General features: G+C 52.4%; 2 protein-coding genes across 2 annotated transcripts; both read left to right on the top strand.

Moving 5' to 3' along the window:
* The first annotated feature begins 62 nt into the window (after positions 1–62).
* Positions 63–11,973, top strand: TGME49_246978 (hypothetical protein). Its single transcript, XM_018780803.1, has 11 exons — positions 63–2,584; positions 3,355–3,892; positions 4,743–5,459; positions 5,822–6,016; positions 6,818–6,948; positions 7,821–7,909; positions 8,597–8,738; positions 8,879–9,368; positions 9,814–9,918; positions 10,111–10,500; positions 11,366–11,973. The coding sequence occupies exons 1-11, from the start codon at positions 1,074–1,076 to the stop codon at positions 11,447–11,449; spliced, it is 4,392 nt and encodes a 1,463-aa protein (XP_018634941.1). The 5' UTR covers positions 63–1,073; the 3' UTR covers positions 11,450–11,973.
* Positions 11,974–13,121: 1,148 nt separating this feature from the next.
* TGME49_246970 (3'-5' exonuclease domain-containing protein) lies at positions 13,122–25,292 on the top strand. Its single transcript, XM_002367033.2, has 12 exons — positions 13,122–15,365; positions 16,129–16,245; positions 17,040–17,254; positions 17,556–17,710; positions 18,143–18,244; positions 18,751–18,811; positions 19,224–19,376; positions 20,078–20,176; positions 20,537–20,629; positions 21,360–21,924; positions 22,742–22,809; positions 23,269–25,292. The coding sequence occupies exons 1-12, from the start codon at positions 14,045–14,047 to the stop codon at positions 24,379–24,381; spliced, it is 4,062 nt and encodes a 1,353-aa protein (XP_002367074.1). The 5' UTR covers positions 13,122–14,044; the 3' UTR covers positions 24,382–25,292.
* Positions 25,293–25,932: the final 640 nt, after the last annotated feature.

Genomic DNA, 25,932 nt, shown 5'->3' with positions numbered 1-25,932 from the left:
GCGTGTCAGAGCACAAGCCAATCCGTGTTCTCGAGTCGTTTGATGAGCATGCAACTCGCCGGAGAAAAGCGACTTGGCTCGCATGCAGCGACTTTGCGGAAGTCACTCCGGTGAAGCAACAACGAACTTTCTCCTTCGACCGTGGAGAGAAAACGTTCTTTTCGAAGCCCAGAAACAGTCTGGTTCGCCCTTTTGTTTGGGTTCTTGCCCCATCGAGGTCTTTTCTGTAGGTCCCTCACAGACTCTGTTTCTCTCGAAAGGCTTGAACAGCCAGGTTGTTGCCGGCAGCGCTCGAGAAGCAAACTGCGGTCGCCTCTTCTTTTCCCTGTCGCCCTTTCCACCTTTCCGTGTTCTAGGAACTGGAGTCGGTTCGTCTTGGTCGATTTCGCGCGAGATTTCTGCGCCCTTGTAACATAAGTGTTCGATGGTCCGTATGTTGTGAGGTACGTGACAGTAGGGATCCCATTTGGAGATTTGATCAGAGTGTTTGCAGTCTCCCGGAAGCCTCCGGTGGATGCGTTATGACCCTCCTTATTTTGCATGCAATGCCCGAATTCTGAGACTTCGCTGTGCTTTCTGGAGACCGTCGGTGCATCAACATCGAACCTCTTTTTCTGGGCGTCGGTACACACCGCGTATCAACCTAGATGCGGTGGACATACTTCTTGTGTCCTTTGTCCCCGCTTGAGTCCTCAGTTTTTTGAGAGTTCTTGGCGTACAAATTCTACTGCTGCACATCCACAGCGCGTTTGTGGCGCGCCTGAGAAGGCGCCTGTCCCACACCGTGCGCTTCAGGTTGTGTTCCTCGCCCGCGTATTCGGGAGACTTACACACTGCGAGGCGACGTGATCGGGTAGAACCTAGTGGGATAAGATGTCAGCAGTGGTGATTCTCCAGGGTGGCCGCCGATGATGCAGGCCTTCGTGAACTCGTCTTTGAAGAGACTGGAAGCGGACTGGTGTCGGTTCTCGCTGTCCAGCGAAGTACATTCAGTGCGCGTTTCGAAGAGATAATGGGAACAACGAAGGTGCAAGGCTACCCGCTTTAGCGTCGGCTGTGCAACGGGCGAGACAATGGAGAGCCGGCGCTCTGGAGGGCTCTGGGCCGCGTGCCTGCCGAGCTCGAAGGGGGAGAAACGGATTTTTCGACATCTTCTTCAGGGTCCAGTTCGTCGTGAGAAACCAGCTCAGGACGCGCGCATGAATCGATCCCTTCGCGACACTGTCTCGGATGACTTCCTTCCTCTCAAGTGCATGCCCTGTGTTTCTTCAAGGACTCCATTCGAAGAGCACCGAGTGACCTGTTATGGCCTGCTGCGTTACACGAAGAGACGAGCGGCAATCGCTTCCTGCCTCTCGACCTTCTTTCTCCTTCTCTTCGTTCACAGCCTCTGCTGTCCAGGACTGCCAGTCGGGTCGCCTTCTCCATCTCTGCAGAGACGCGCGGGCAGAGACACCTGGCACGACCGCTTCCTTCCTTTTTCTTCTTTCTACACTCGGTTGCCATCGTGGCGACCTCCGCCACGAGGGGAGCCTTTCTCGCTTTCTTCGTCCTCTTCGGCGTCCGCTGCCAGTGGAGGTTCAGTGTCTGCGGCCTCACGCTGTTTTCTGGACCTCTCAGAGAAGACCCCAGGAGAAGCCTCGCGCCGGCGCTGCGCGCACGACCAGGCGGCGGCACAAGCGGATGAGACACAGGGCGTTTCTCCCTTCCTTTCGCTTCTGCCTGCTTCGCCTCGTCACGCGCGTCTCTCTGGGTCTGCCCCGGCACCTCCCAAGACATTTCGTCGCCTCCACGGGCGGCACTCCTCCGTTCTTCAGAAAAAGAATTCCTCTTTCTTCGTTCCTCGACGAGGCGCCGCCTTCCTGTCTCCCCCGTCTTTTGCATTCTTCCGGGGCGCCAGAGCCGGGCGACCGGAGCTGCGGCAGCGGCGAGGCGCCCTGGAGTCTCGGCTGTACAGACACCCGAGTGCGGGGCAGGAGCGGCGGCCTGGGGACGTGCGGCGAAGTTCCGTTTCGACTTTTGCATTCACCAGTCTCTTTGCGCGAGCGCTTTACCCGGGACTCGAGGAGAGCGAGGAGATCGACGCAGGCGAAGAAGAGCAGCTGGCAGCGTGGAGAGGAGGAGAAGAAGAAGCCTGGGAGGCAGGGACAGCAGCTCTGGAGGCAGAGAGCCTCAACGAGGAAGCGAGGAAGAAGAGACAGACAACGAGGAGTGCCCAGGAATCAGCGTCGCTTTCTTCAGCCGCGGAAATAACACTCAAGCTGCAAGAGAGACAGAGTAAACCTTTGCCTTTCCACCGCTACCTCAGTGCGCGACTGAACGCCTGTCGGTGCACAGACCAGGTCCTTCGTCTGGTGTCGAGACACCGGGCACGAATGGACGACGTCCATAGAGCAATCGCCCTCCAGACGTTGGCTCGGATCATCTCGTCGCGCGAGGAAGAAGAGAGGGAAAACCAGCAACCAAGATGGAGAAGGCGGAGGGAGTCTTTCGCGAACAAAAAATCCCAGAAAGCGGGGGTTGAAGCAGCTGAACACGAAACAGACTCGACGGAGGCGTGGACGCAGCTCGTCACCAATGAGGTGTATGTTCAGCGGAAGGAGTCGGAAAGCAGAGAGTTGTTCTGAGTTTCAGAGAGGGCCGTTCACTCTGCATTCAATATACCAGAAATCTGATGAAGACAAGAACATCTCTTGCTTGTTTCGTGGGAGCGAAAGGCGCCACAGGTGTCGTAAACGCCGCGCGCTGGCGACTCGTGATTCCGCTCTTGCAGATACTGTCACGGCTGCTTTGTGAGGGGAGCTTTTTTCCGTGATGGAGTCCGAGCATGCAGTTCCCAGCATCGACGGACAAGCGAGACGTTACGCAGCATTTAAATTGGAATTTCAAATTTCCACCAAAACGTCGGTTTTCGTCTGTCCCGGCTTCTGTTCACCACTTCGGCCGTCGATGTTTCTGTCTGCTTCTTTGTTTCACTTCCTCGTTCCTCCTCTCGTTTCCTCAGCTATATCCCGGGTCTCCTCTTCTCTCTCGGCTTCCTGCAGGTCCTGGAGAACCTGCTTTTGTTTCCCTGTCTCTTCTCTCTTTCTCTCCTTCCTGTTTCTCTATCCTTTCTCCCGTTCCTGTTTCTCTATTCTTCCTCTCCGTCCTGTTCCACTTTTCTTGCGTTCTTTGCTCTCTGAGTCTTCTGTTTCCCCTCCCGCTTCCCTTCTTCCTCTGTTTCCTCCACTGTTCGTTCCTGTCCGTTGTCTTTCCTTTCCGCTTCGACCCCGCCGTGAGTCCACTTCCTGAAGCAGTGTTGCTCTGCCTTACTCGCTTCCTTCCTCCCTTTCTTGTGTCGTTGTGTCTCCACAGCTTTCTCCGTCTGCTCCAAGACATGGCTCTCGGTTCCCAGCTTCGCGGGTTCAGTCGCACAGTCGACCTCGCGTTCGTTCCTTGGGCACTGGCCAAGCTTCGCCTCCACCTGCTCCCGAGTCTCCAGCCTCTGCTTTCGCAAATTCTCCGTGCGATCGACGTCCACACAGACGCGCCGGCGTCTCCCGCTTCGAAGGGGAATTCTCCGATCGCTTCGTCGCTGCGCCAGGGTAACCAGAATGTGTCAGCGCCTCTGTCGAGCTGTGCTGCTCTGCTTTCGTCGCCACGGTCCTCCGGCGCAGAGACGGAACGATGCACCAGAGGCGACGAGCCAGTTCCGCGTCTCGAGGAATCCGCGAGGGAAGCGACCGGAGAACGACGAAGAAGTAGACAGAGCTGCTCTGTCGCGGCGCTCAAACCCTCGGGCCTCGCCACCCTGGTCTGGGGAACAAGCAAGTGCCGCTACAGAAATCCAGTTTTCTGGGAAGAAAAGCTCGCGCCTCTTCTTCGAGATCGAGCCTCTCTCTTCTCACCCAAGGTAAAAGCAAATGGATGAGATCTTGGAGGAAGCGTTCGGGGAAAAGTTTCACAGCGTCAAAGGCCGGAGTGCACGGGCGCGAATTCCACTCGAAACATAGCGAAGAGGTGCTGTTTTTGCGAAATGCCCTGAGGTGTACATACAGCCCTCATTTTGAGGAAGGGAACTGTGGCGTTTCGAGTCGGTGGGAGAGAAGTAACACTCGGGTTTCTTCGGCGTCCATGGCGAAACCAAGAGCTTCTGTTTCCGGTTCTTTCCATGGGGGAGATTACCAATGTGAGAGGTTTGCAGCTTCCCTTGTCGACATTCATATCGCCTCGTCATCAGGGGAGCTCTGGAGCTCTTTGTTACCCTGGATCGTTCGCTCTTTAGCTGAGAGTAACTCGTTCACTGAATGCTTGCTTTCGTTGGCGACGCATGCGATTTGTACCGTCGACTCTGAGAGACGACGTTGCTGCGCTGTCTCCGCATAATTCAACAGTTGTCTTCTCCGCCTCGTCATCTTTCCAACCATGTGTTTCGACTCTCAGGAGTCGCTTCGTTCGGTGTTGCTCACTTTCTTTGTTTTCTCCCTCGACTGTTCGTCTGTGTTGTGCTTCCTTTGTCCTCTTGTGTTCTCGTTCTACATCTCCTTCGTCTTCCTCCTTACTGCTGGTTCGCGTCTACCAGACGCATCCTCCGCTTTTGATGTCGGCGTCAGGCTCGCTTCGATCGTCCAGAATCCCTCGCGTCTGTGTAGTCGCTTGCGCGCGCGACGCGCCTCTTGCGTGGTAGTTGCTCTCGTGGCTCAGCGCCGGATGCGTTGTTGCTTCCTTCTGTCTCGGCTTTTTTCTCTGCTCCTTTCTCGCAGGAACTCGCCATCTGTCTGTACGCCTTTGCGAACGCAGGAGTGCGCGCAAGAGGCGTTTCGCGTCGTTCTGCTTCCCAGTGTGTAGAGACACCCCGCGCCGCTGCTGTGTCGGATGGAGACAGGTCGGGCGCCTCTGCGTCCCTGTTTCGCTTCTCCGGTCGGGGGGGAGGAGAGAGAGAGCAGGACGCCGCGGCAGAGAGAGGGGAAAGAGGAGCGCCTTTCCACTGCGGGGAATCAACGCTCAACGACCTCCGGCCGCACGAGCGACGCGGCTGTGTGGACTCCCGCGTGGAGTCTCTGAGGTTCCACGCAAGCCTGACCCAAGCGGGAGAGACTGGGAGGGCAGGAGAGGCCAACAGAGAAGGAGCGATCGATAGAGAAGGAGCGATCGACAGAGAAGGAACGATCGACAGAGAAGGAGGGAGGGAAGGAGGGCGAGAGAAGAATCCTGAAGGAGAGAACAACTCAGAGAGAGAGAACGAGTCAGAAAGAGAGATTGACGTGAAAGGAAAGAAGAGTTCGGAAGCAGAGAGAAACTCTGTGAATGAAGCAATTGAGGCTCTTGGGAGGGCATGCGTCGATAAACTTTCTGACATGAACGCACAGAGTCTGAGCAGCGTCGCGTGGGCGTTTGCCAAGTGGCGGCTGGATCATCCGCCTCTCTTCGAGCGCCTCGCCTCAGAGGTCCGGCGGCGAGGACACTCTGTCGACGTCCAAGTGAGCAACGAAGCGTTCCTTTTTTGATGGGAGTGAAGAGAAGTTTGAAGAGACAGGGGAGAACAACACCTGGAGGGGGGGTGGGTGAAGCACAGAAAAAAAATAGGCGCTTGAGAGGCAGCGAAGGTGATGGCCTCCCAGCATCCATCCCGGTTGTCGTTGACAGAGGAACTCTTGCGTTGTGTCCACACCTGCAGAGGTCCCGTAGATGGCAGCCTGCAAGATGCAAGAAAAGTCTCCAGTGTCTCTGCGATTTGTAGTGTTAGCGGCTTCTCCGGTCTGTTCGCTCGCCCGCTTTCAAGCTCTTCTTGGAGAGTGAAGGCCTTCGAAGTGAAATGCCTGTCTGCCGTTTCCTCGTGCAGACCGCAGCTCTTCTGCTGTACGCGTTTCTTCGACTCGAGTACACGGACGAGACTGTCCTTTCCATTCTCTCAGACAGACTGACGAAGAAAATTGGGTCTTTCCGACGAGAAAGCTTCTCCCTCTGTGCGTGGGCTGCGGCCAAAGCGCCGCGAAACTCCGCGGTCAGACGCCTCGGCGACGTCCTCTTTCCAGCTGTACGTACATCGGGCGCCTCAACCGCAGAAACGTCGTTGAGGTTTCAGTGGAGACGTGAAGCTCCCCAGAGGCGTCTTGAAGCAGTCACTTGTTCACAGATGCATGCCTGCATGCCCACATTTCCGTTTTGTCCACCAAGGCCGCGAAAGTCTTCCAAAGACCCGCTCAAAGTTCAAAACCACGCCGCGTGTCTCCTGCACCTAAATACTTGAAGCCACATAAAAGAATGCATTTGGCGCATACCTATCGATATATCTATGTATATGCGCGGATTTTCAGCGTGTTTATGCGTAGGGCGTCTTCCAGGGCACATGTACCAAGCAGACGTTTCTCGTAATATGCAAGTTCGCAGGTTCTTTCTTCATGTGCTTGTACATATATATGTATATATATATATATATGTATTTATGTTTATGTAGTGATAAATGTTTACGGTGTTATTGGTTACATGCTTGAATATTTTTATTGACTAAGATGATACATGTAGGATACATATATATCTATATCGATAGTGTATTATATGAGTCCATGGACCAAGAAGACGTAAATAGTATACATATATGTATATATATCAACATGTTCTTATTTATCAAGCGTGAGTCTGCAGTTTCGCTTGAAGCAGTCTGGCGTTGTAGTAACGCCGGCAGGCGAAACTTATTTTTCGCTCTGTTCCTTCGGTGCTTCGCTAAGGGGCTATATGACCCAAATACAGAGGAGAGATACTGTGGCAATGGTGATTCGAAGATCCATTCTTTTACTGCATGTGTTGTGCCATATCAAATTGTTTTCTTTCTTCGCAGCTTGAACAAGAGTCTCTAGAATACTACAGGAGACAGGACCTCATTCTTCTTCTGTGGAGTGCAGCGTGCATTCAAGGCAGTAGAGCAGCGGACTTCGCGAAGCGTATTTTCGGTGAATTGAGGAAGAACAAGTGAGCCGCTCTTTTTTCGAGATCAGGACCCTTGGTATATCTGTCTACACTGAAGCTACACTCGAGCACTTTGTTCGGAGTGTGTGGCCTCTTTTTTTCATTTGTGTTGGGAGTTCAGAATTCGTTTTCTCGGGTCGTAGCGGACTGGGGAAGGTTCCGTTCGATCTGTGTCTGATCGGCATCCTTCGGTCTATTTAGTCTGACAACAGGAACAACGAGAAGAGTACAGAAAGGATGGAGGTGTGTATATACAGCACAAGAAGAAGAAATTAGGCTGAGACACGGTCCTTGAAGTCTTTCAGAAGATTGGGGGTGTCGATCATAGGATCATCTGGTGCTGTGTATTTATGTAGTTCATACTTGGGGTGTGCTCGTATCCTACGTTTAAAAGAAAACGATGTACAGAAGTCACCAAGGTAGCGACTGCCTGTATCGCGTAGCTCGAGGGACACAGTCCGTTTCCTAGGTAGTCTAGCGTCTTCTCCCATGTCAAAGGAACGCCGCTGGGAAAGAACTGCGGACTGTCTCCGTTTGTGCCTCCAGTCCCCTTGGCTTCACCATCGTGTTTGCATGTGTTCTGCGGTGCATGTTGGAGTTGTTTGTTTTTTCTCTTCGATCTCTGTGGTTCTCTGTTACCTCTTATCTCTGCGTTTCTTCGCTTCTGTCCATCTTCGCGTTTCTTTTTGTCTCCTTCGACTTTTAGGTCTCTCTGTTTCTTCTTGGTCTTCTTGTCTGTGTGTTTCTCTGCTTCCTTGCATCGTTGTGTTGCTTGTTTCGCTGTGCTTCTTCACGAGCTGATTTCTATGGTTCTTCTTGTTTCCATTCATCTGTGTCACTCACTGTGTGAGACTCGCTGCATTTCGGAATCACAGAGAGACGAAGAGTTTCCGCGCGGTCGATGTGGCGATGCTTCTTCACGCCTCCAGCATCACAGGCGTCACCGACGTGGAAATGTTGGAAAGTAAGCCCAGAGAGGTTTCATCTTTTTCCGTCCTACTTTCATCTTGGCACCGAAGGGAACAAGAGCCATTCCCCGCAGCTGAAACGCAGAAGTAGGATGCAAAGCAGACGAAGAAGAGGACGGATAATAAGCAGAGTGTTGGATGTCGAACAGATAAAATACTTGCTGGAAACACGCAACGCAATAATGCATACAGAACAAAAGAGTGGACAGAGAATGAACAGACGCGATTGGTTCGAGCACCCTTTTCTCGTTCCGTCCCGCTCCGCCGCCTCCCCGTTTTACATTCGAGAACGCGTGTGAAGCTGAGGCAGCTTGCTGTTTTTGCCGAGACTCTGTCTCCGCATTTGGTGGAAATCTGCGACGTTCTCTTCTCAGACTGAAAACGTCTCCGCGTGACGGAGGAGCAGAGAAAGGAAAGCACTGCGCAGAAGCGGGTTCTTCTGTGTCCGTTGATTCAGCAAATGATGACGTTTCTCGAGTGGAGTAGACAATCGAGATTCACCGTCACCACAGCAAGAAAAAACACCAGATGCAGCTTGAGGCACATTTTTTTGTCTAAAGCTGCAGAGTTGCTACCACCGTTCCCTGTGTGACTCAGCTGTAGGCCGATATCTTCATTCCCCCGTGCGTTGCATCTTCGAGAGATTCGGAATCTCTGGCTCTGGGCTCTCGCTCTCTGTGCAGACCACTTGCGTCTCATTCCGACTCTGCTGGCTCGCGGAGCTTGCTCCCTGGCAGAACTGGACTGGATCACCTCCAGTCTGGCGCATTTGGGTGCTGGTGACGAACCGTTTCTCTCAGAGGTCGCTTCGCACCTGGAAAAACGGTACGTCTACGGCCGCTTGTCCTCTGACTAGGAAGCAAATCACGGGGGGGTGTCAGCTGTGCGCGGTCAGACGTTGCTGTCGGCTCTTTCTCATTTTCTTTTTGTCTTTCCTCGGGGACTCCGCGGCTCGTTGCCTGCAGGAAATCCTGGGACGCCGCTGCACTGGAACACCTGACGTCCTTTCTCTTCTTCAGCGTCCACCTCGCGCCCAACCTCCACCGAAAGTCGCCCGCAGTTCGTCGACTTCTGGACCTCGTTCGGACGTTCTTAGTCTCTCCCACCTCCAGCACAGGTTCCTCCGTCTCGGCGCCAGCATCCCTTTCTTCGGATTTCTCGCCGTCGTCGTCCTCTCCTTCCCTTCCCTCTTCGTCTCTCGCTGACTCTTTTTCGTCTTCTTCTTCCGCTCCTTCATTTCCTTCTCCCGCGTCTGGGTCGCAGCCTGTTTTTCAACTCGCTGCACAACAACGCATAGCAGCTCTTGTAGGCGCTTCTCCTGTGGTGGCTCCCGAACTTGCTGTCTCTCCACTTGCTTCAGCTTCTGCGTCTACGCCCGCCGCCCATGTCCGCTTTCTTGCCCCGCCTCTCGCCTCTGTCAAGCCAGGCGCTTTCGTGAACGGAGTCACGGCGCTTGTAAGTTCCGTCCAAAAAGTCAAGATTTTCCTCTCCGGATATTCCAGAATGCCTCGCGCATGGCAGAGAGTTCCACGACTCAGGCACGCGCAGACACTCGTCTTGTGTTTGGAAGCAGTACTCTTCTTGTGATTGTATTTGCTCGGCGACAGGCAGTTCGATGAGAGGAATATCGATCGCTTTCTGGACGGGAGAGCTAGAGGAGGGGACGGGTGGTTCGCTCCCAGAAAGGGAGATGAGGAAAGAAGCAGCTTCTGCTGTGCATGCGTGCAACCGCCTGGAGAGACACAACGCGATGCTGCGCGTTGGAAACAAAAGCTTGTTTCTCGTTTCAGCCGGACGAGATTTCGAGCGACAGTGGTGGACCGTATCTTCTCCAAACTGTTCCCGCGGCTGCATCTCTGTGACTTCATACATCCTTCGTCCCCTGTGTTTTTCATTGCAGGTGCGCAGCGGCTTGGTCAACGGCAGGGACGGAGACTTCGTGGCGACGTTTTTGCGATTTGTCGAGTCGCGCGCTGAGGACATTGACTGCATCGACTGGGCGAAGGTTCGTTTGTTGACTTGAAAATCAAGTCGCACTAAACATAGGGGTGCATGGCGTCGACCTCTAGGGGTCGTGTTCCTCCTTTTTCTCCACGCTTTCCATTCAAATAAGAGGCCTTTTGACCTGTGTCTGTGTCGCTGCATTCGTTCCTCCTTTCTGTGTTCTCTGTCTTGTGTTGCTCGGGCGTTTGTGCAGCTGCACGACTCCGGAGAAAGGCTCGGACTCGGGCGGAAAGAGCAGTGGCGGCGCCTGCTGGCAGAACTGCCGAGGCGGCTGCAGCGGCGGTACATGCGGATCGAAGCAAGCGAAAGTGACCGCGAGGAAATGCGCTTTTCCCCAGCGACAGCCTCGACGCCCGCGGCAGACGAAGAGCCGTTCGAAATTGCCGACGAAGAGACGATCGAACGGCACGCTCAGGAGCACGGCGACGAGTACGACGTTGGCGACTGGGGAGACATCGAAGTGGATCTCGGAGCACCGAAGCCCGCGCGTCAGCACAGTGACGAAATTCCGGCGGGAGTCGATCCAGCCGATGTCATCACGGACGACGAGCTGTACGCCTTGCTTTCGAGCAAACTTTCTCGAGTAGGTTTCACTTTCTTCTGCACCGCGGTCGAGCTGGCCGGTCGTGGAGAACTCAAGCTGAGGAAACGGAGACATACTGCAGTACCTGGGATACTGCGTATGACTATAGTTATGAAAAACAGACAACCAACTTCGAACTCCGAGGTCCGTGCGCTTTGGCGCGATCTGCCCAGTGGATTTCTCAAATAACAGGATTACTAAGAAGACTCGATGAGGTTTGATGCAAACGAGATGTCTAGAAATTTTTGGCCTGGCAGGATGTAGAAGAAGTCGGCTGATAAGGGTCACGCCAGATCGGCTACGTATCCGTGCAATACAGGAATGCTTGTTACCACTCGTAGGAGCAGCCATAGGCACTTTCAGTCCGTCGTCAATATGTGAGGATAAAAGGCAACGCTCGGTGCGGTATTTGTACATGTTTTTCGGTCGCTAGAGCCCCTTCAATATAGACGATTGTGGATTCTAAGTGAATATGACAGATTCAGTGGGAAGAGGCTGTACATACACCCGACTGGGACAGAGAAACTACCACGATAAACCGGCACACGTTTTAATACAGGGGTTGTCACCACGCTTTCCACGGGAATTCCACGCGACTGTATGGCGTGCTGAATGTGGTAGCCTGTCAATGTTGGTTGCCGGCTGTTCTTCAGCCACATGTGACAAGTTAACGCATTCGTGGTCAAAGATGTTTCCGTTTTACAGATTCTTACCGGAGTCGCGGGAAGGTAACACGAATAGTGCGTCCACAAGCGCGGCCTGGGATAGTGTTTCACAGCTCGGGTCTCCATAAAATATCTCTATGGCACTTGGCCGCCGTTTTTGAAGTTCCCGCGTTAACACCTTGTGTGGTTTCGGTACCTAGGATCGCGCCGGAAAAGCTGCGGAGAAACGAGCTTTTGACTACAGAAAGCAAGACTCGCTCTACGGAACGTTGCACAGCAAGTGACACGTGTGACCGGTCACGATTTCCGACTCCACTCTGAAGTGTCGTTTGCGCTCAACAGCTTGGCATTCAAAACGCGACCACGCAGTCTTGTTCACAGCTGAATGTTACGGTTTTAAGTGGGAGCATCGACACCATAAGGGAGAGCCACCCATCTGGAAACCTTGGTAAGGGTGACAGCGTGTGTTTGCCGTTGAAGTGGATCGATGAAAGCACGGAACCGTAACTGTGGTTGCATGTTAAAAACGGATGCACTAAATTCAAACCGTCGTAGGGATTGTGGCTCTCCGGCGTCTTGAAGCGTGTTCTGCAGAGGCACTCTGCGAGGCAGCCCTGGGGTATTTGACAGAGCGATTGTGCACCCTCAATAGCCTTTTTTTGACGAAGGATATCTCCACATCTAGTCTGCAGATTGATTCCACGTTTGCAGGGAGATCCGTGCTGGTTCCTAAAACTGTTGAGATGTTTGAATTGCTCTGTGGATTGGAGAAACTCGAAATGCACTCGTGTCGCGGGATACTTCACCGGTGAGTCTGGTCATTTCCTGACCTCTTTTCTGGCGATTGCTCTCGATCTATCTACGGTCTAAGGGGATGGGCTTTTCACTCGAGCTCTCCCAACGCAATTCCGCATTTATCAAAAAATGTAAATCGCGGCTGGTGGAAGGGGCGGCGAACCGTAGAACGGCGCTCTCAGCACTGGGTTCACACAAATCGGCGGTCGTTCCTCACACGGCAAACATACGCTGCAATTCCTGGCTGATTCAGCATCGTCCTTTCTTCTGCAGATCTAGTGAGGAGACAGCATCGCGTCGAGGATGCCGATTATGACTCTAGTTAAATTCTACGTGGTCCCAACCATCCCCCATTTGAGAACCTAGAAGACTGCCTCTACGTAGATCACTTCACATAATGCGTGTCAGGATCTTCACGGATCGAAATCCACCCCGTAGGAAACCACTGATCAGGTGCAGGGACAAAAACGTGTTAGATCTTTCGACGTGGATGCCGCGGGACATGTCCGTTATGTGGGCGCCGCCTCCAGTGCAGCGCGTGCAAGTAAGCATTGCCTTTTAGTTTCGCAGTGTCTAGATGAAATCTAACGAGTTTCTGCTTCCCTGCTAACGCCGCCGCTCTCCACGAACCGGCCTTGCGCCGCTGCAGTCACCACAGACACTTTCTGTTGCAGTTTTCTGGGTTCCCTCGAAACACATAAACCCTCTGCGTGCCTCTGGGTTTGGCAGCTCATGGTTAGGGGATGTCTAGAAAGTGTTTCGCTTGACGGTCAGTCGAAGCGAGCAACACAGGCAGAAGTTCATGGCGGGCTCCCAATAGAGCAGCGCCGCAAAGAGACAAGGAGAAAAACTCTGGGGCACATGGAGACTCCGCGACAGTGTTTTCGCCAGACGGTGGCAGACACCAAAGCGACCCGCGCAGTTTCTCGAGCCAAACTCACAGAAAAAAGAAAACAGTCTGAATGTGAAGGAAGAAACGCGCTTGGTCAACATGAACGGTTGTAGAGAACTGCTCCCTACGAGAGAGCTCTCGCGCCTTCTTTCTCTGGAATATGACAGCTGTTTCTTTTGCATGCATGCACGGGTGAATCATCGGGGAACGTGACAAAACAGGAGACTCTGCGTCGAGTCTCTGGCCCCACACGTTCCTCGAAGCGAAAACGGTATTCCCTCTTTATTTTCGTTTCAATGTTCACCGGTTTGCTTCCACATTCGTTCACGGACTCACGTGGAGAGCCTTGGCGCGAACCCTTGACAGCTCTTCAGCTCTCCCTTGGCGTGGGCGGCTGCCCAACTTTCCCCTCTTCGGGGGTCGAGAGAAGCGCCAAAAAATCGTTTACTTCGTTTCTCTGTCGTGAACCGTAGTCGCAACTTACAGCCCACGACTGGGACTCGTTTGAGGAGCCTCTGGCTGTCGCAGCACACCTTAAACTCGAACGTCAAATTCGTCTGTGCATTCGCTAGACGTCGTCTGTCGCACAACCAAGGAGAGAAGGCGGAAGAAATCAAGTCAAGACAGAGAGAAACGGCCTCCGGCGAGAGCACCAGAAACCTCGCATTTATAGTGGCCGCTCGGTGAAACGATGATCTGTGATCCAAGCGCTCTCAAGGCGAGAAGCGGTGACTTCCTAAAGGGGTGAATTTGCCAGAGGAACAAAGGAGACTTTTCATGGCACTTCGCAGCAGTTTTTCTTCACCACCAGTTCCCACTGGAAAGGAGACCGAGTGTTTGACAGGTCTCTTCCGTCGACATATCTTCTGTGGAGCTCGTCCGGGGCGTTGAGTCCCTTCTTCCGCTCCGCGTTTCTTCACCGACCTTCGAGTTTTTCACAACATCGTACCAGTCCCGAAGAACTTTTTTCTCACCGCCACTTTCGTAGAGGAAACCTGTCGTCGCATGCTCCGTTTCCTTCGTGGCCCGATGGCCTCCGCTGGCTCGCGCTGTTTCGCTCTTGCCTAAATGCTCTTTCCGCTGTTTGCACAGCTCCCGGGTTTCTCTCAGTTCGCTCGTGGTCGCTATGGCCACCTCAACTCGACACTTCTGTTAACTGACACGGTGCAGAGCTTTCGGTTTTCTTTTCACCATGAATTTTTCCATTCCGTCTTTAGATCGCCTCGTCGCGGGCGCCGACCCGAAGAATCCAGACCGGACTTGCTGTGGAAAAAACGCGCTCCAGGCGTTGCTGGGCACCGTCACGCGAGTCGTTCGAGCCGCGAACGGCATCCCCTCTGGAGAAGAATATTCCATCAGAACGAGCAGTTCAGAGACTGCTACGCAACTCACACATCAGGCAGCTGCTGAGGCGCTCGAGGTTCTGGGAGTCGCCGCGCGTCTGGCTGTGCCAGACACCCCTTTCTCAGACGCCGCTCGCAGAAACCTGTCGGCACACCGCAGTCTCTCTGGTGTATGTACACTCGACGCAGCTAGCGGGCCGGATGGGAGGCGCCAGGATACTGTGCAGAACCTTTTTCCGGCTTTCCAGGACTTCCTCGACGACCTTCTGGACGACGTCGACCGAGCCCTGGCATTCCACGAACGCAGTCCGAACGCGCCTTTGCCTCTGCTCACAGAGTCGAAGAAAAGCCTCACCGCTTCCACAGCTGGACTGTCGGGGGAGGATGCCCGCAAGAAAGCGACTCGGAAAGACGCGCTCTTTCCGGAGGGGCACATCACCGCGCTCTCTCTGGCTGTTTCCTCTAGCGCGTCTGGCGGCTCCGCGCGCCAAGCGAGTTCCAGCTGGGCTGCTCTCAGAAACCCCCAACTCGTACGCGAGCTCGCAGCCGCTGTCCGCAACCGACCGCAGCGGCAGTGGCTTCACTTGATCGACAACTTCTCTCCAAGATTCGTGCCGCGCCTCCCCGCCAAGCCGCACGCCCTCGCGCCCCTGCACCCGGCGATCTGCCGCGCCCAGCGACTCCGCTCCAGACGCATGCGCCGCCTTCGTCGGCTTATAGACGGGGAAGAAGGCGAGTCGGATGAGGAGCCCGACAGGGAGCTGGAGACGGCGGCGACGGTTTGCGGGGCGGCTGCCGACTCGTTCGGCGCGGGGGCAGAGGACGAGGGGGATGTCCAGTCGTCAAAAAACACTCAAGACGACCGAGCCGCAGCATCCAAGCAGGCTGCAGAGGCATGCAGAGCGGCACCGCCTCCCTCTCAGCCGTCAGGTGTGTCGACACCCGTCGCCCTGCCGCCGGCGATCTCTCTCCACCTTCACGGTCGCGGAGCCTTCCCGCTTGCGGGCTCCGGCGACGCGGGCGCCTGCGACTCCACCGGCCTGTCTCCTTCGGCGCGGATGTCCAACGGGGGTGAGGAAACAGAGCCACTGCCGCACGTTTACGAAGCTGAGCTGCTCGCTTTGACATGGACAGGGCCGAATGGCGAGGCGGTCGATGGAGTCTACGGAGGTAAGACGGAATCAGAGGTTTTCAAACATTTCAGACAGCGAGGGAGCTCGAAGGAAACTGAGTCGAAGCCTTCGGGGCTGAGTAATTGTGGAAAGATCTTTGCGTTGTGGGCTCGTCGCAAACGATGCGCCCCCCCCTCTCGCTTCGCGCTTCTCAGTGTTGTCGCTCAAGAGCTGCCTGAGGGCTTGTACGGCAACGATATCAACGCCGGTTCGTGTTGGAACTTCGTTTTCATTTTTAATGGAGTTCGCGAGAGTCATGTGCTAGTCGAAGGTCTCGCGTGCCTAGGCAGAACGCCCACGGGAAGCGAACTTGTCGGGGGAGAGTCGTTTCTTGAGTCGGCGTGAGATAAAGAAGCCGTGTTGAATCGCATGCGCACAGACCCCGCCGCGAGCGGGCGTTAGAGCTGGGTCGCTTCGCTGACGCGTTGTTCTTCATTTGTGACAAGAAATCCAGACGAAACGTGGAGCCCAGAACAGAGGAACGTGAGGGCTTCGTTCTTTACTGTTTCCGCTTCCTCGGAAGTCAGCTGCAGATCTGAGCGAAAGAGGAAAAAAGGACTGTCTTTGTCGCTACCAGAGAATGGATTCTGACGCCGTCGGCGTCTGCATCTGTCAGACTCCAGATGAAAAATCGCGCCCGGTGCAGACACTGCGCACTGCAAGAGAAGCGTGGAATTGAGAGAGCCTGCGTTGAAGACCAGGTGTCTCCACGAAACCGCAAGTTCGTGCCAACTTGTCGTTTTTGCTGTCGTTTCTCGCAGGCCCTGACTTGTTCACGGTTTCCAAGCCGCGGCGGTGGAAGCCTTTGAAAGACACGCCGCTGGTGCGGATTGCCGAGAAGGAAGAACTGCAGGAACTCGTCGACGAACTCTCTTCTGGTCGGTCTTCACAGTTCAGGAAAGGTTCTACCTCGTTTGTTACTCTGGACTGTCGTGTGTAGCTCTGTCGCATCAGTAGCGTTCCTCTGAGCGCCTACTCTTCATTGGTTCTGCGTTACGCGGAGTGCTTATGGACTACACCCGAACTCCCTGATCCTCACTGAGGGCAAAAAGACTTCAACGTGTAACAAGTCCTTTCACGAAAATACGTTAGTGACAATTCAGTGCTTCCGTATTTCCAGTTCAAACGAACTCTAGTTCCAAACATAAAAATCATCAAAAGAGCAATCCTTCAAAGCGTTTAGGACATTTGTGGCCTTCTGCCCGGTTCGGTCTCTTTTCGGTATGTCGGAGGCATGAAGGCTGCTGGACCTGTGTCGTTTTCCGTGTTCTTCTTCCCACCGACGCGCTTGCAAGTCCCAATTTCTTTCTGCGTTTTAATGCGCATCTCCGTAGATGGGCACACAACCCCCTTCATGCATCTGCTTATTTTTTCTGGTGCTGCCTGGATATGTCAACATCTGGATATAAACGTTCGCCGCCGCTTATTTGTCTTTTTGCCTGCCACATGTCTATATACACGAAGCAGATGCAGACTTGTGTCCAACCTTCCTTTCTCTGTTTCTTTCGCATTCGCTGTCTCTCCGTATTTCGCGTCGGACATCTCTCCTTCTTCCATGGCATCTTTGTCTCTCTGTTTCTCGTCCTCCTTCCCTGTCTCAGTACTGTGGCTGTTTCGTGTTTTTGCCCACGTTTGGCCTCTCCCTTTTTCGCACGTTTCTTCTCTTTTGTAGGCGCCCACTCGCTGGTGGCGATTGATCTGGAGCACCATTCTTTCCACTCCTACCGGGGCTTCACTTGCCTCCTGCAACTCAGTACTCGCGAGAAAGATTATATAATCGACCCCTTTGCTCTCTTCGACCACCTGCACGTTTTGAACACGATCACGGCGAATCCAAAGATCCTGAAAATCTTCCATGGAGCAGACAGCGACATCATTTGGCTGCAGGCACGTCTTGCAGAAACGCATGCAGCAGCGCGTTTCTCCTCTGTTCTTCTGTCTTTTTTCCCCTCCCTTTTGTCTGCTTCGTCAGTTCAGTGTTTCGTTCCATTTGCTGTCTTCGTCTTGTCCTCGACTTCTTCCTTTGCTCGCGTTTTCCGGTTGTGTCGTATTCTGTGTGTCGTTTCACCAGGGTGTCGTCTTCCTTTCTCTGCTCTGCTTCTGTTCTCTCTCTCACAGTGCCCTTGTTTATCCTTGCCTTCCTCGCGGCTCACTGCTCTCTTCTGCCTCCGCGAAAACATGTTTCCAGAGAGACTTCAGCGTCTACGTGGTGAACATGTTTGACACTTGCGTCGCTGCGCGCGCCTTGGCTGTACCCGGCGGAGCGTCGCTCGCTAATCTGCTGCAGACCTACTGTCATGTGGAGGCAAACAAGCAGTACCAGTTAGCTGACTGGAGACGCCGGTGAGACCGAAATGGACTCGCTTTGATTTTAGGAAACTCTCTCTCTTCCTGCCTTTTCTCGGCTTTGCTGTGTGTCGTGCCACTCTGCAGTGAACACTCCAACTTCCTGACAACTGCTGTCGCAACAGGCCTGTGTCGCATTTGTGCTTGCTGCAAATCTTCGACTCTCTTCTGCCTCGTAGAGGGGATGTCGAGACACCCCATTCTGGCGGACGGACGCGCGAAAGGAGCGGAGGCTTCTGGAGTGAATTTGCTTCCTTTTCCGTTCTTGTCTCGTCGGGCGTGAACCGACGTATGCGGGCAGAGAAAGGCCTTCTTTTGCCGTTCCTCGGATTTCGGTATTTCTGCTGCTTCGCTTATGCATGGGCGTCTGCGGCGTGGTGTCTTGGCACTTCTGTTCCTGAACGTCTGGCGCTTCCGCGTTCTCTTCAGTCCCTTGACGCCTGAAATGGAGACCTATGCGCGGAGCGACACCCACTATCTCCCCTTCATCTTCGACGTGATGAAAAACCAGCTTCTCTCCAAGCCTGAGTTGTACGGGTCGAACTCTCAATTTCTTGCAATTCCTTCCATTAATATCTATAGCGAAATCCACTTTTGTGCTTCTCCGTAATTATATGTGTCTACATTTGTCAAGATACGTGCATGTATGCCTGCGTGAATACACACGTTTAGCTCTTTGTCTGTCTACAAATTACAGGACATGTATATTGACTTATGCGTCTATGCCTGGCTGCTTCGATATACCTGTTTCCCTACCTGACTTGATGGAACTGTCGAGGCATCTATCTATATGTCTACCCCTCTGCACAAATACATGGAGTTGTGTACTGTCAAAACCGTCAATATATATATATATATATATATATATATATATATGTATATATATATATATATATATATTATACCACGAGGAAGATGGTACATTGAAAGATCTTTAATGAAACCGTTTTGGCACAAGGTGCTCATCACGAGACGGCGCCCTGCTGCTGATGAGTCTCTGCTTAATTTTTCAGACAGTTCCTGTTTTTGTTGTTCAGAGGCGCCGCGTTGTCTCCTTCGGCTGTCACTGACTTTGACGGAACTCTGGAAGTCACTGAGGTACGCGCTATCGGAGAAAGCTTATTCTTTCCGTTACATGTTTACCTGCGATTCGGACGTTTCTGCAAGTTCGTGGAGAGTTCGACAACTTCGTTTCACTCGCGCCTCTTTCCTTCTTCGTCGGCAGACTCTTGACAGCGAGACAGTCGCGTTTCCTCTCGTTCTTGTCCCTCTTCGCGGGCGTTTCTACATTTCGTACACGCCCGGGAAGGTAGCGAACCGCTCTCATTTCTTGTTCGCCTCTTTGGCGAGTGCTTCGAATCCAAGCGAGTCCCTGCAGAGCCACAGCAACAGTCGTTGTCCTATGGGGTTCCCCGTTCTTTCTCGCTGGCACTCGTGTTCTCCGCTCTGCAAGGAGACAGCGAAGGAAACGGCTGTTGCTCGGTTTCCTCTGTGCTTCTTCCGACGTTAGGCTGGCAAGCAGATCATGATGTTCACTATGGAACGTAGTCGTGACGTCTGTCTGAAGCTCCACGTGGAGGCGCCTTTCGACGCCCCGGCAGAGGCGGAGGCTCTTCTCAAACGGACCCGCGCTGGTCTCTCTCCCCTCTCCTACGTCGTCTTTGTATGTTTCAAGAGGGAGTGCTTCTCTCCGTCTGCGAAAATCGCATCTGTCAAACGGACAAAAGAAGCCAGGATGTATACGCATATACACTTACGCACATTATATACATATGCATATATATATATATATATATATTCAGCGCCAGACAAGGCACATGTGGTGATCCGGATATGTGAAACATATTTGTTTGCACATTCGTTTGCTCACAAGCGTGGAAAAATCAGATATAATCCGTTGGATACATAGATAAAACGGATGCGATCACTTCTGCGTTTGCAGGTATGTTTTGATGAACAAGGAGTATACAGAGACCTGTTCATCCTGAATAGCTAACATATGCACTTATGTATCTATCTGTGTGTGTTTATCTAACTGTATACATGGCAACAGATGGATGCTAATGGATCCGTATCGTACATGCAAGAAACCAACGACACTGCACATGTTTTCCACCTTCATGCATTCCGTGCTTCATCGTAGAAAACCGATGACTGTCGTGTGAGTCTGTCTTGCTGAAATACGGTGGCATTATTAATGCATGCGGCCGCATGTATATATATATATATATATATTGAGAAAGCAAATGACAGAATATGTATATATAGATATATATTCAATATTCATATGTATAATATATATTGCAGAAGCTAACTGAAGTGACATCAGAAAAAAATGATTTTTGCTTTTTTGCGGGTGTACAGATCGAACTCCTAAAGTGGAGAGACACTCTGGCGCGGCGCTTGGATCGGAGCCCGGTCTCCCTGGCTACGCCGGCGCATCTTCTTCTTCTCGCGCAAAAGGTGCATTGCTGCTCTTTTTCACATTTCTTGTTTAGTTCTAGGCAGCATCGTCTGTTTCTAGCGAGAGAGCCTGTTGTATGTGTAAGCATCTGTCTATTTAGGTGAATCTGCAGAGAAGGCGGACGATGAGGAAGGTGTAGTTTAGACTTCTGTTCACGTCGTCCTGAGCGACCGTGGTGAAAACGAGTTTGAGGCAAAGGAGAGCCTCGTGCGGCAGTTCTTTCTTTTTATCGAAGTTTTTAGAAACATTTACTCCTTTACGTTTTCACGAGGCGATGCACATCGTCGCCCACGCACAGACCTCAGACTCGGACAATTTTTGACTTTTTTTCTTTTCCCATATTTTTCGCTTGCATGCAGCGACCCACTTCAGCAGTCGAGTTCGCCGCTGCAATGCGGCCCGCTCCTCCGACTCTTCGTCAACACATGCCAGAGCTGATTCAATTGATTCAGGTATGTTCGTCTCTTCTTCAATGGTTGTGTCTAGTCTTCACACACGTTTTCTCGGTTTTTTCTCGGTGCGTCCTCTCACCACTCGAGTGCCTGCCAAGGAGGACAGGAAACTTGCAGAGGGAAGGCTTCGCGGACCACCCAGAGGGTGTGCTCGAGAATGAAACGTGAAGCGCGTATTTAAATGCGGTAAAAACGATCGTTCGTCCTCCTACATTCGACACAGATCACGTTAAGAAGAGGCTTTGGAAAGCGAAGAATTGTCTTTACGGACTCCTCGCGTGTTTGTCCAGATAAAACCGAATAATCTGACAGCAGGTGTCTTCCTGTTTTTGGAACAGGCCTATGCCACCTACGACACTATGTACGCGCATATATATATATATATATATAAACATGTAGCTAAACACATATAGCTATACATATATCTAAACATACATATAGCTCTACATGTTTATGTAAGTGTGCCAGTGACAGAGAGGCATGTAGATAGACAGATAACTAGAGAGGTAGTTAGGGATCGCTAGATATGTCGACAGGTAGATAGATATCGATGTCGACAGAGAGGTACGTACATACAGATGAGTCGATAGATATACGTATATTGGCAGGTTCACCTGTGTGAACGCATTCTTGCGGGTATTTTCCTTCGAGTTTGAATTTAATGACTCTGGGGAGTCTCTCTCGTGTAGACATCTTGTGTGCCGTTGTGTGCGCCTTGTCTTTTTTCCAGAGGAGTCTGTCGGACTCTGAGGCGGCGCAGCGCGCTGCGAGTTGCTCGTCTCTGCTGTCTCCCCTCGTCGCCCCGGAAGCCAGTCCTCCACCGTCCGACTTTTTCGATGAAAAGAAAAGAAAACGGAGGAGCACGGAGGAGGAAGACACGAGTTCCGGGAGCGACGAAGACCTTCTGCCGAAAGCCGCTCTCCTGCAGCGAGCAGCTGCTCAGGCTCGTCGCGCCGCGCATGCGTCGGATGTCTCTGGGGACGCTTCGCCGTCGGTGAAGAAGGAATGTTACGGTCAGGACGAAACGTCACCTTCGCCTCGCAGCAGCTCCGACCCTCCGGACTCCGTCGAAGCAGCGCAGAAGGACGCCGAAGACGTTGCGTGCAGAGACTCGACTGACGCAACGCAGAGAGGCGAAAAGGCGCGTTTCCCTGAACGCAAGCGACGCAGACTGATTGTCGCTGCGCGCGATGAGGAGACGCATGGCTCTGCGTGTCAACACAGCAAACTTGGAGCGCCTCAAGTGTCTCTCACCGTCGTCGCTCCGGACGCGGTTGACCGTGCCGCGTACCCCGGTAGGTTCCGTGGCACTGCATGCAACGAAAAAAGCCTTGGTCTGTGGAGCCGGTTTTCGCAGTCGGACTGTTGTGCCCCAGGTTCGGGTGTGCAGAGGGGAATCGAGACGCGCAAGCGGCAGAGAGAACGAACGCGGTGGGGAAGGAGGGAAGTCAGACTGCGTCCGTCCAAGACTCTCCTGGACGTCGAGCTGCCTCCGTAGATACAGCGAGTCGCGCCGCTAAAGAACAATGCTCAGACACAGAGGCCGAGGCGTCGACGCGCCTGCATGCACGCCAAACCAAATGCACTTCTCCAGCCATACAGAAATTCAAAGAGCTGAACATGCATACGTTGCTCCTTTGCTAGGTACATCTTTTCCACTCGAACGCCCGTCTGGTCGTCTCTCTCTTATCTTTCTCTTCATATATATATATATATATATATAGATAGATAGATAGATAGATAGATAGATAGATAGATAGATAGATAGATAGAAAGATAGATAGATATCTATAGATATGCATATGCGTTTAGAGATAAATACAATGAATGAGAGGGATTCTCAGGTGTCTCGTTTGTGATGCATTCCTGCCGCATTTCAAGGTCGCGTTATCGATTTGTGTCTTTTTCCTTCGAACATCCGAGAGTGGACGATTCTCTGATTCGTAGAGAGAAGTGGAACTCAAAGAAGAGCAGTCGCAAAAGGCGCCACTCGGGTGGACGTCTGGACTGGAGCGTGTCTTGTGTGAGAGCGCAAACGTTTGACAAAATGTCAAAGACTCGAGGCAGACGTTCTTGCATGCACTTCTTTGGACTTTATTTCTTTTCTCCCAGACTTCCTCATCCAGAGACGAGGCCTCAGCCACGGCGACTCCAGCGGCTCCCCTGTCCATGAAGATGCAGTAAGTCGAAAATCTCTCTTGCCGGATATTTCTCTCCAGTGTCCACACATCAATTTTAATAAATGTCTTTACATGCATACTCATATACGGACAACACATATGCGGAGACGTCACATAGAAATATATATATGCAAAACTGTTTACATATGGTGCAAATCGACGACGCTATACATGTATCTATAAATATATTCATATATATATATATATATATATATATATATATGCATACGTTTTCTATGTATATGTATATTCGCATGTCTACATATATATATATATATATTGAATATTTGTAGACTGGTCAGTTGCATGGCAGGTTTTTTTCTACATGCGTTTCATTGGGAGTTCTTGGTCTCCGGTCGCTGTGCTTTTTGGTATGTTCTTAAGTTCTGAGTGGGGTTTTCAGTCCTGTTCCTTCGTTTTCAGTCCGTGGCTTTTCTCTGGTAAACTCTGTTTCTTCAGGTCCAGCGCTGCGGCAGCGATGTCTGCAGTCGAGTGTATGCGGAGCTGAAGATGGTTGAGCGCCACCATCTGCTGGTTGGTCACGACATTCTGAACGATCCTGTCTCCTGTTTGCTTCCCTATGCCTCTTCGGCGAACTCTGCCGCGCATGCAAACAGCTCGAGAGAAGTCACTGCTGAGCCTGTCTCTCGCCAGCCGTTCGCCGGAGCCGCGGATGCTGAAGGCGACGAGGAAACCGGCGACGCGGACCCGCAAGCGGATTCGTCTGAAGTCTCCTTCTTCCCGCTCCTCTGCTCCCTGCCGGTGCCTCCTCCTCCGGCCGCGTTGCTGCGCGCTCTCGCAGACAGGTCGGAGACGGATCCGGGAGAAGAAGAGGATCCGAAGAGTCTGGAAGAGAAGGCTAAACGGGAAGCAGAGAGAGAAGAAGCAGGCGCTGAGGGAGACGTAGTTGTTGTCGCGCAGCAGAAGTGGAAGCGCAGGAACCGGAAACGCGGGCAAGGCAGCAGACGGGGAGAGTCGAAAATTTCAGGCAGAGTCGAAAAAGAGCCATCGGAGAACGAGAAGGGAGAGGGAGAACGCAACTCGGACAAGGTTACTCCGCCCGCGTCTGTGCAAGAGAAGAGTGGAAGAAATGGGGAGGTTCCGTCTACCAAGAAAACAGGTCGAACAGAGATAGCCGACTTGCCGCTTCTCGCACCCGACGACGCCTTGCCTCCGTCGACGCTGACGAAAAAGAAGGACTCTTGTCCACGGTCAAGGCCGACTGACGGGGAGAAAAGTGAATCAGGTTCTGCGGCGAGAGCTGCTTCGACCAGCTCACCGTCTTTAAAAGCAGGAGTGGGCAAGAAGGTTGTTCTTGAGAGGACATCAAAGGACGCAGGAGACGCTCGCAAACCGTCAAAGCGCGGAGCAGAGGAACGCCACACCGGAGCAGAGAGTGACAAAGAAGCAGAAGAAAACGGAGAAGACGAAGAGGTGTTGAGATGGTTGCCGGCTGCGTTTCTGAATAAACGTTTGAGTGCAGCGAGTCTCAGCGCACAAGGGAGAGGAAAGCGAGACAGCATCCAGGAGGGAAAGACGGCTTTCCGCAGAGGAAGAAGGCAGCGCAAGTGATTTTAGGGTCCTCAAGAACCCGGGAAGGTCCGAAAAAACAAGATGCAAGCCCAGCGGCCTGACGTTGAAACTCGCGAGGGAACCATCGTGTGTAGGTGAATGCGCTGCACGAATCAGACCAGCAGGACTCAATGAATGTGTGAAGTGACTTAGGAATAGAAGCGGTCCACGTACCTCCGACGTCTCTAAGGCGGCGCTTCCACGGGGAACGGGAGGGGGAGAGAGACGCAGAGGACAAGAAGGCAAAACGAGAGGGTGGAGGAAGAAAAGTGAGAAGGAGAACGCGACGCAGGCAGAGGAAAAGAGCAGGAAGAGCCGGTAGACGGAGAGCAAGAGAAAGGGCGAGAAACCGAAGGAAGAAAAGGGGAAAACAATGTGACAAAGACAGAGTAAACGCACAACGAAGAGGCACGGGGAACGGAAGGTGAAGCAAGGGAAGAGAGTTGATGGAGGAGCTACAGAAAGAATGAGGACACGGGGAGGAAAAGGTGCACAGTCAAGGATGTGGAGTCGCGTAGTGGAAACGTAGGAAAAGCGAGCGAAGAGCGAGGATTCGAGACACAGAGGAAGATCGAAAGTGTGTTAAACTTAGAAGACGAAAGGAACGACAACGCCATAAGGAACGTCTTCTCGACGCGTGTGGAGAACGAGACGCTAAATATAGGAGGTGAGTTCGTTGTCTCGAGTCTTGACAAAAGCGAGGACAGGCGTCCGAGAAACGGTTTTCGTTTTGTGTTTATTGCCACGTTTGTTTTTAATTGTTGGTGTGCTGTTCACGCCGAGAGAACCTTTGTGGACTCGCAAATCCCGCGACCTTCTGTAGGCAACGTACTGCAGTGGCACTTGAAGTCACCCCCCGAAGCCCCAGTGGAGTGTGAAGACAGCTGAACGTCGTGAATTTCAAAATCCTGCTGGATTCGCTTTTAGATGCTGTAGCCTTTGACAGTGTTTGCTTCGGAGAAATGCGAAACCTAGTCGGTCGCAAGGAATAAGACAGTAGAGAATTCGTCAGGCAAGACGCATGTTGCTAACAAAAGTGACCTCAAGATTTAGAATCGAAAATCGCCGTGTTGTGATGTCGAAACTGTAGAGCTAATCCTGGAAGCGTCTGTCGTCCTTCTTTAGCTTTTTCACTCTTCGTTTCCTACGCAGCTGCTGCGAGTCTTTTTATCCACTTTCCTGATTTTCTCTGCTCTCCAAAACTGGCTCGACGCGCCAGCAGTGCCCCTTCTGACAGAGAGACAGGCATGCGCATGGAAAGAAAGACAGTGAAAGAGAGACAGAGAAGCCGGGAGAAATGTGCAGACAGGGAGAGGAGAGGGGAGAGAGACACGCACATAATATGTGCATATATATGTCAATATCTATCTATCTGTACATATATATATATATATGTAGATGTTTATATTTGGGGAGATAGGCAGAGGCGCATGTGTGGAGAGGGGAGACAACAGAGACACACGCGGCTTGAGCGACAAGAAATCTTTATATCTATTGCTATGCACACAAGTGTAGAAATGGACAGAAAAAGAAGCAGAGAGAAAGCGTACA

Source organism: Toxoplasma gondii, chromosome XII (assembly GCF_000006565.2).
Source record: "Toxoplasma gondii ME49 chromosome XII, whole genome shotgun sequence".
In the NCBI taxonomy this organism is placed as follows: Eukaryota; Apicomplexa; class Conoidasida; order Eucoccidiorida; family Sarcocystidae; genus Toxoplasma; species Toxoplasma gondii.
The sequence above is the reverse complement of the archived record's forward strand: the minus strand, read 5'-3'. Positions and strand labels throughout refer to the sequence as shown.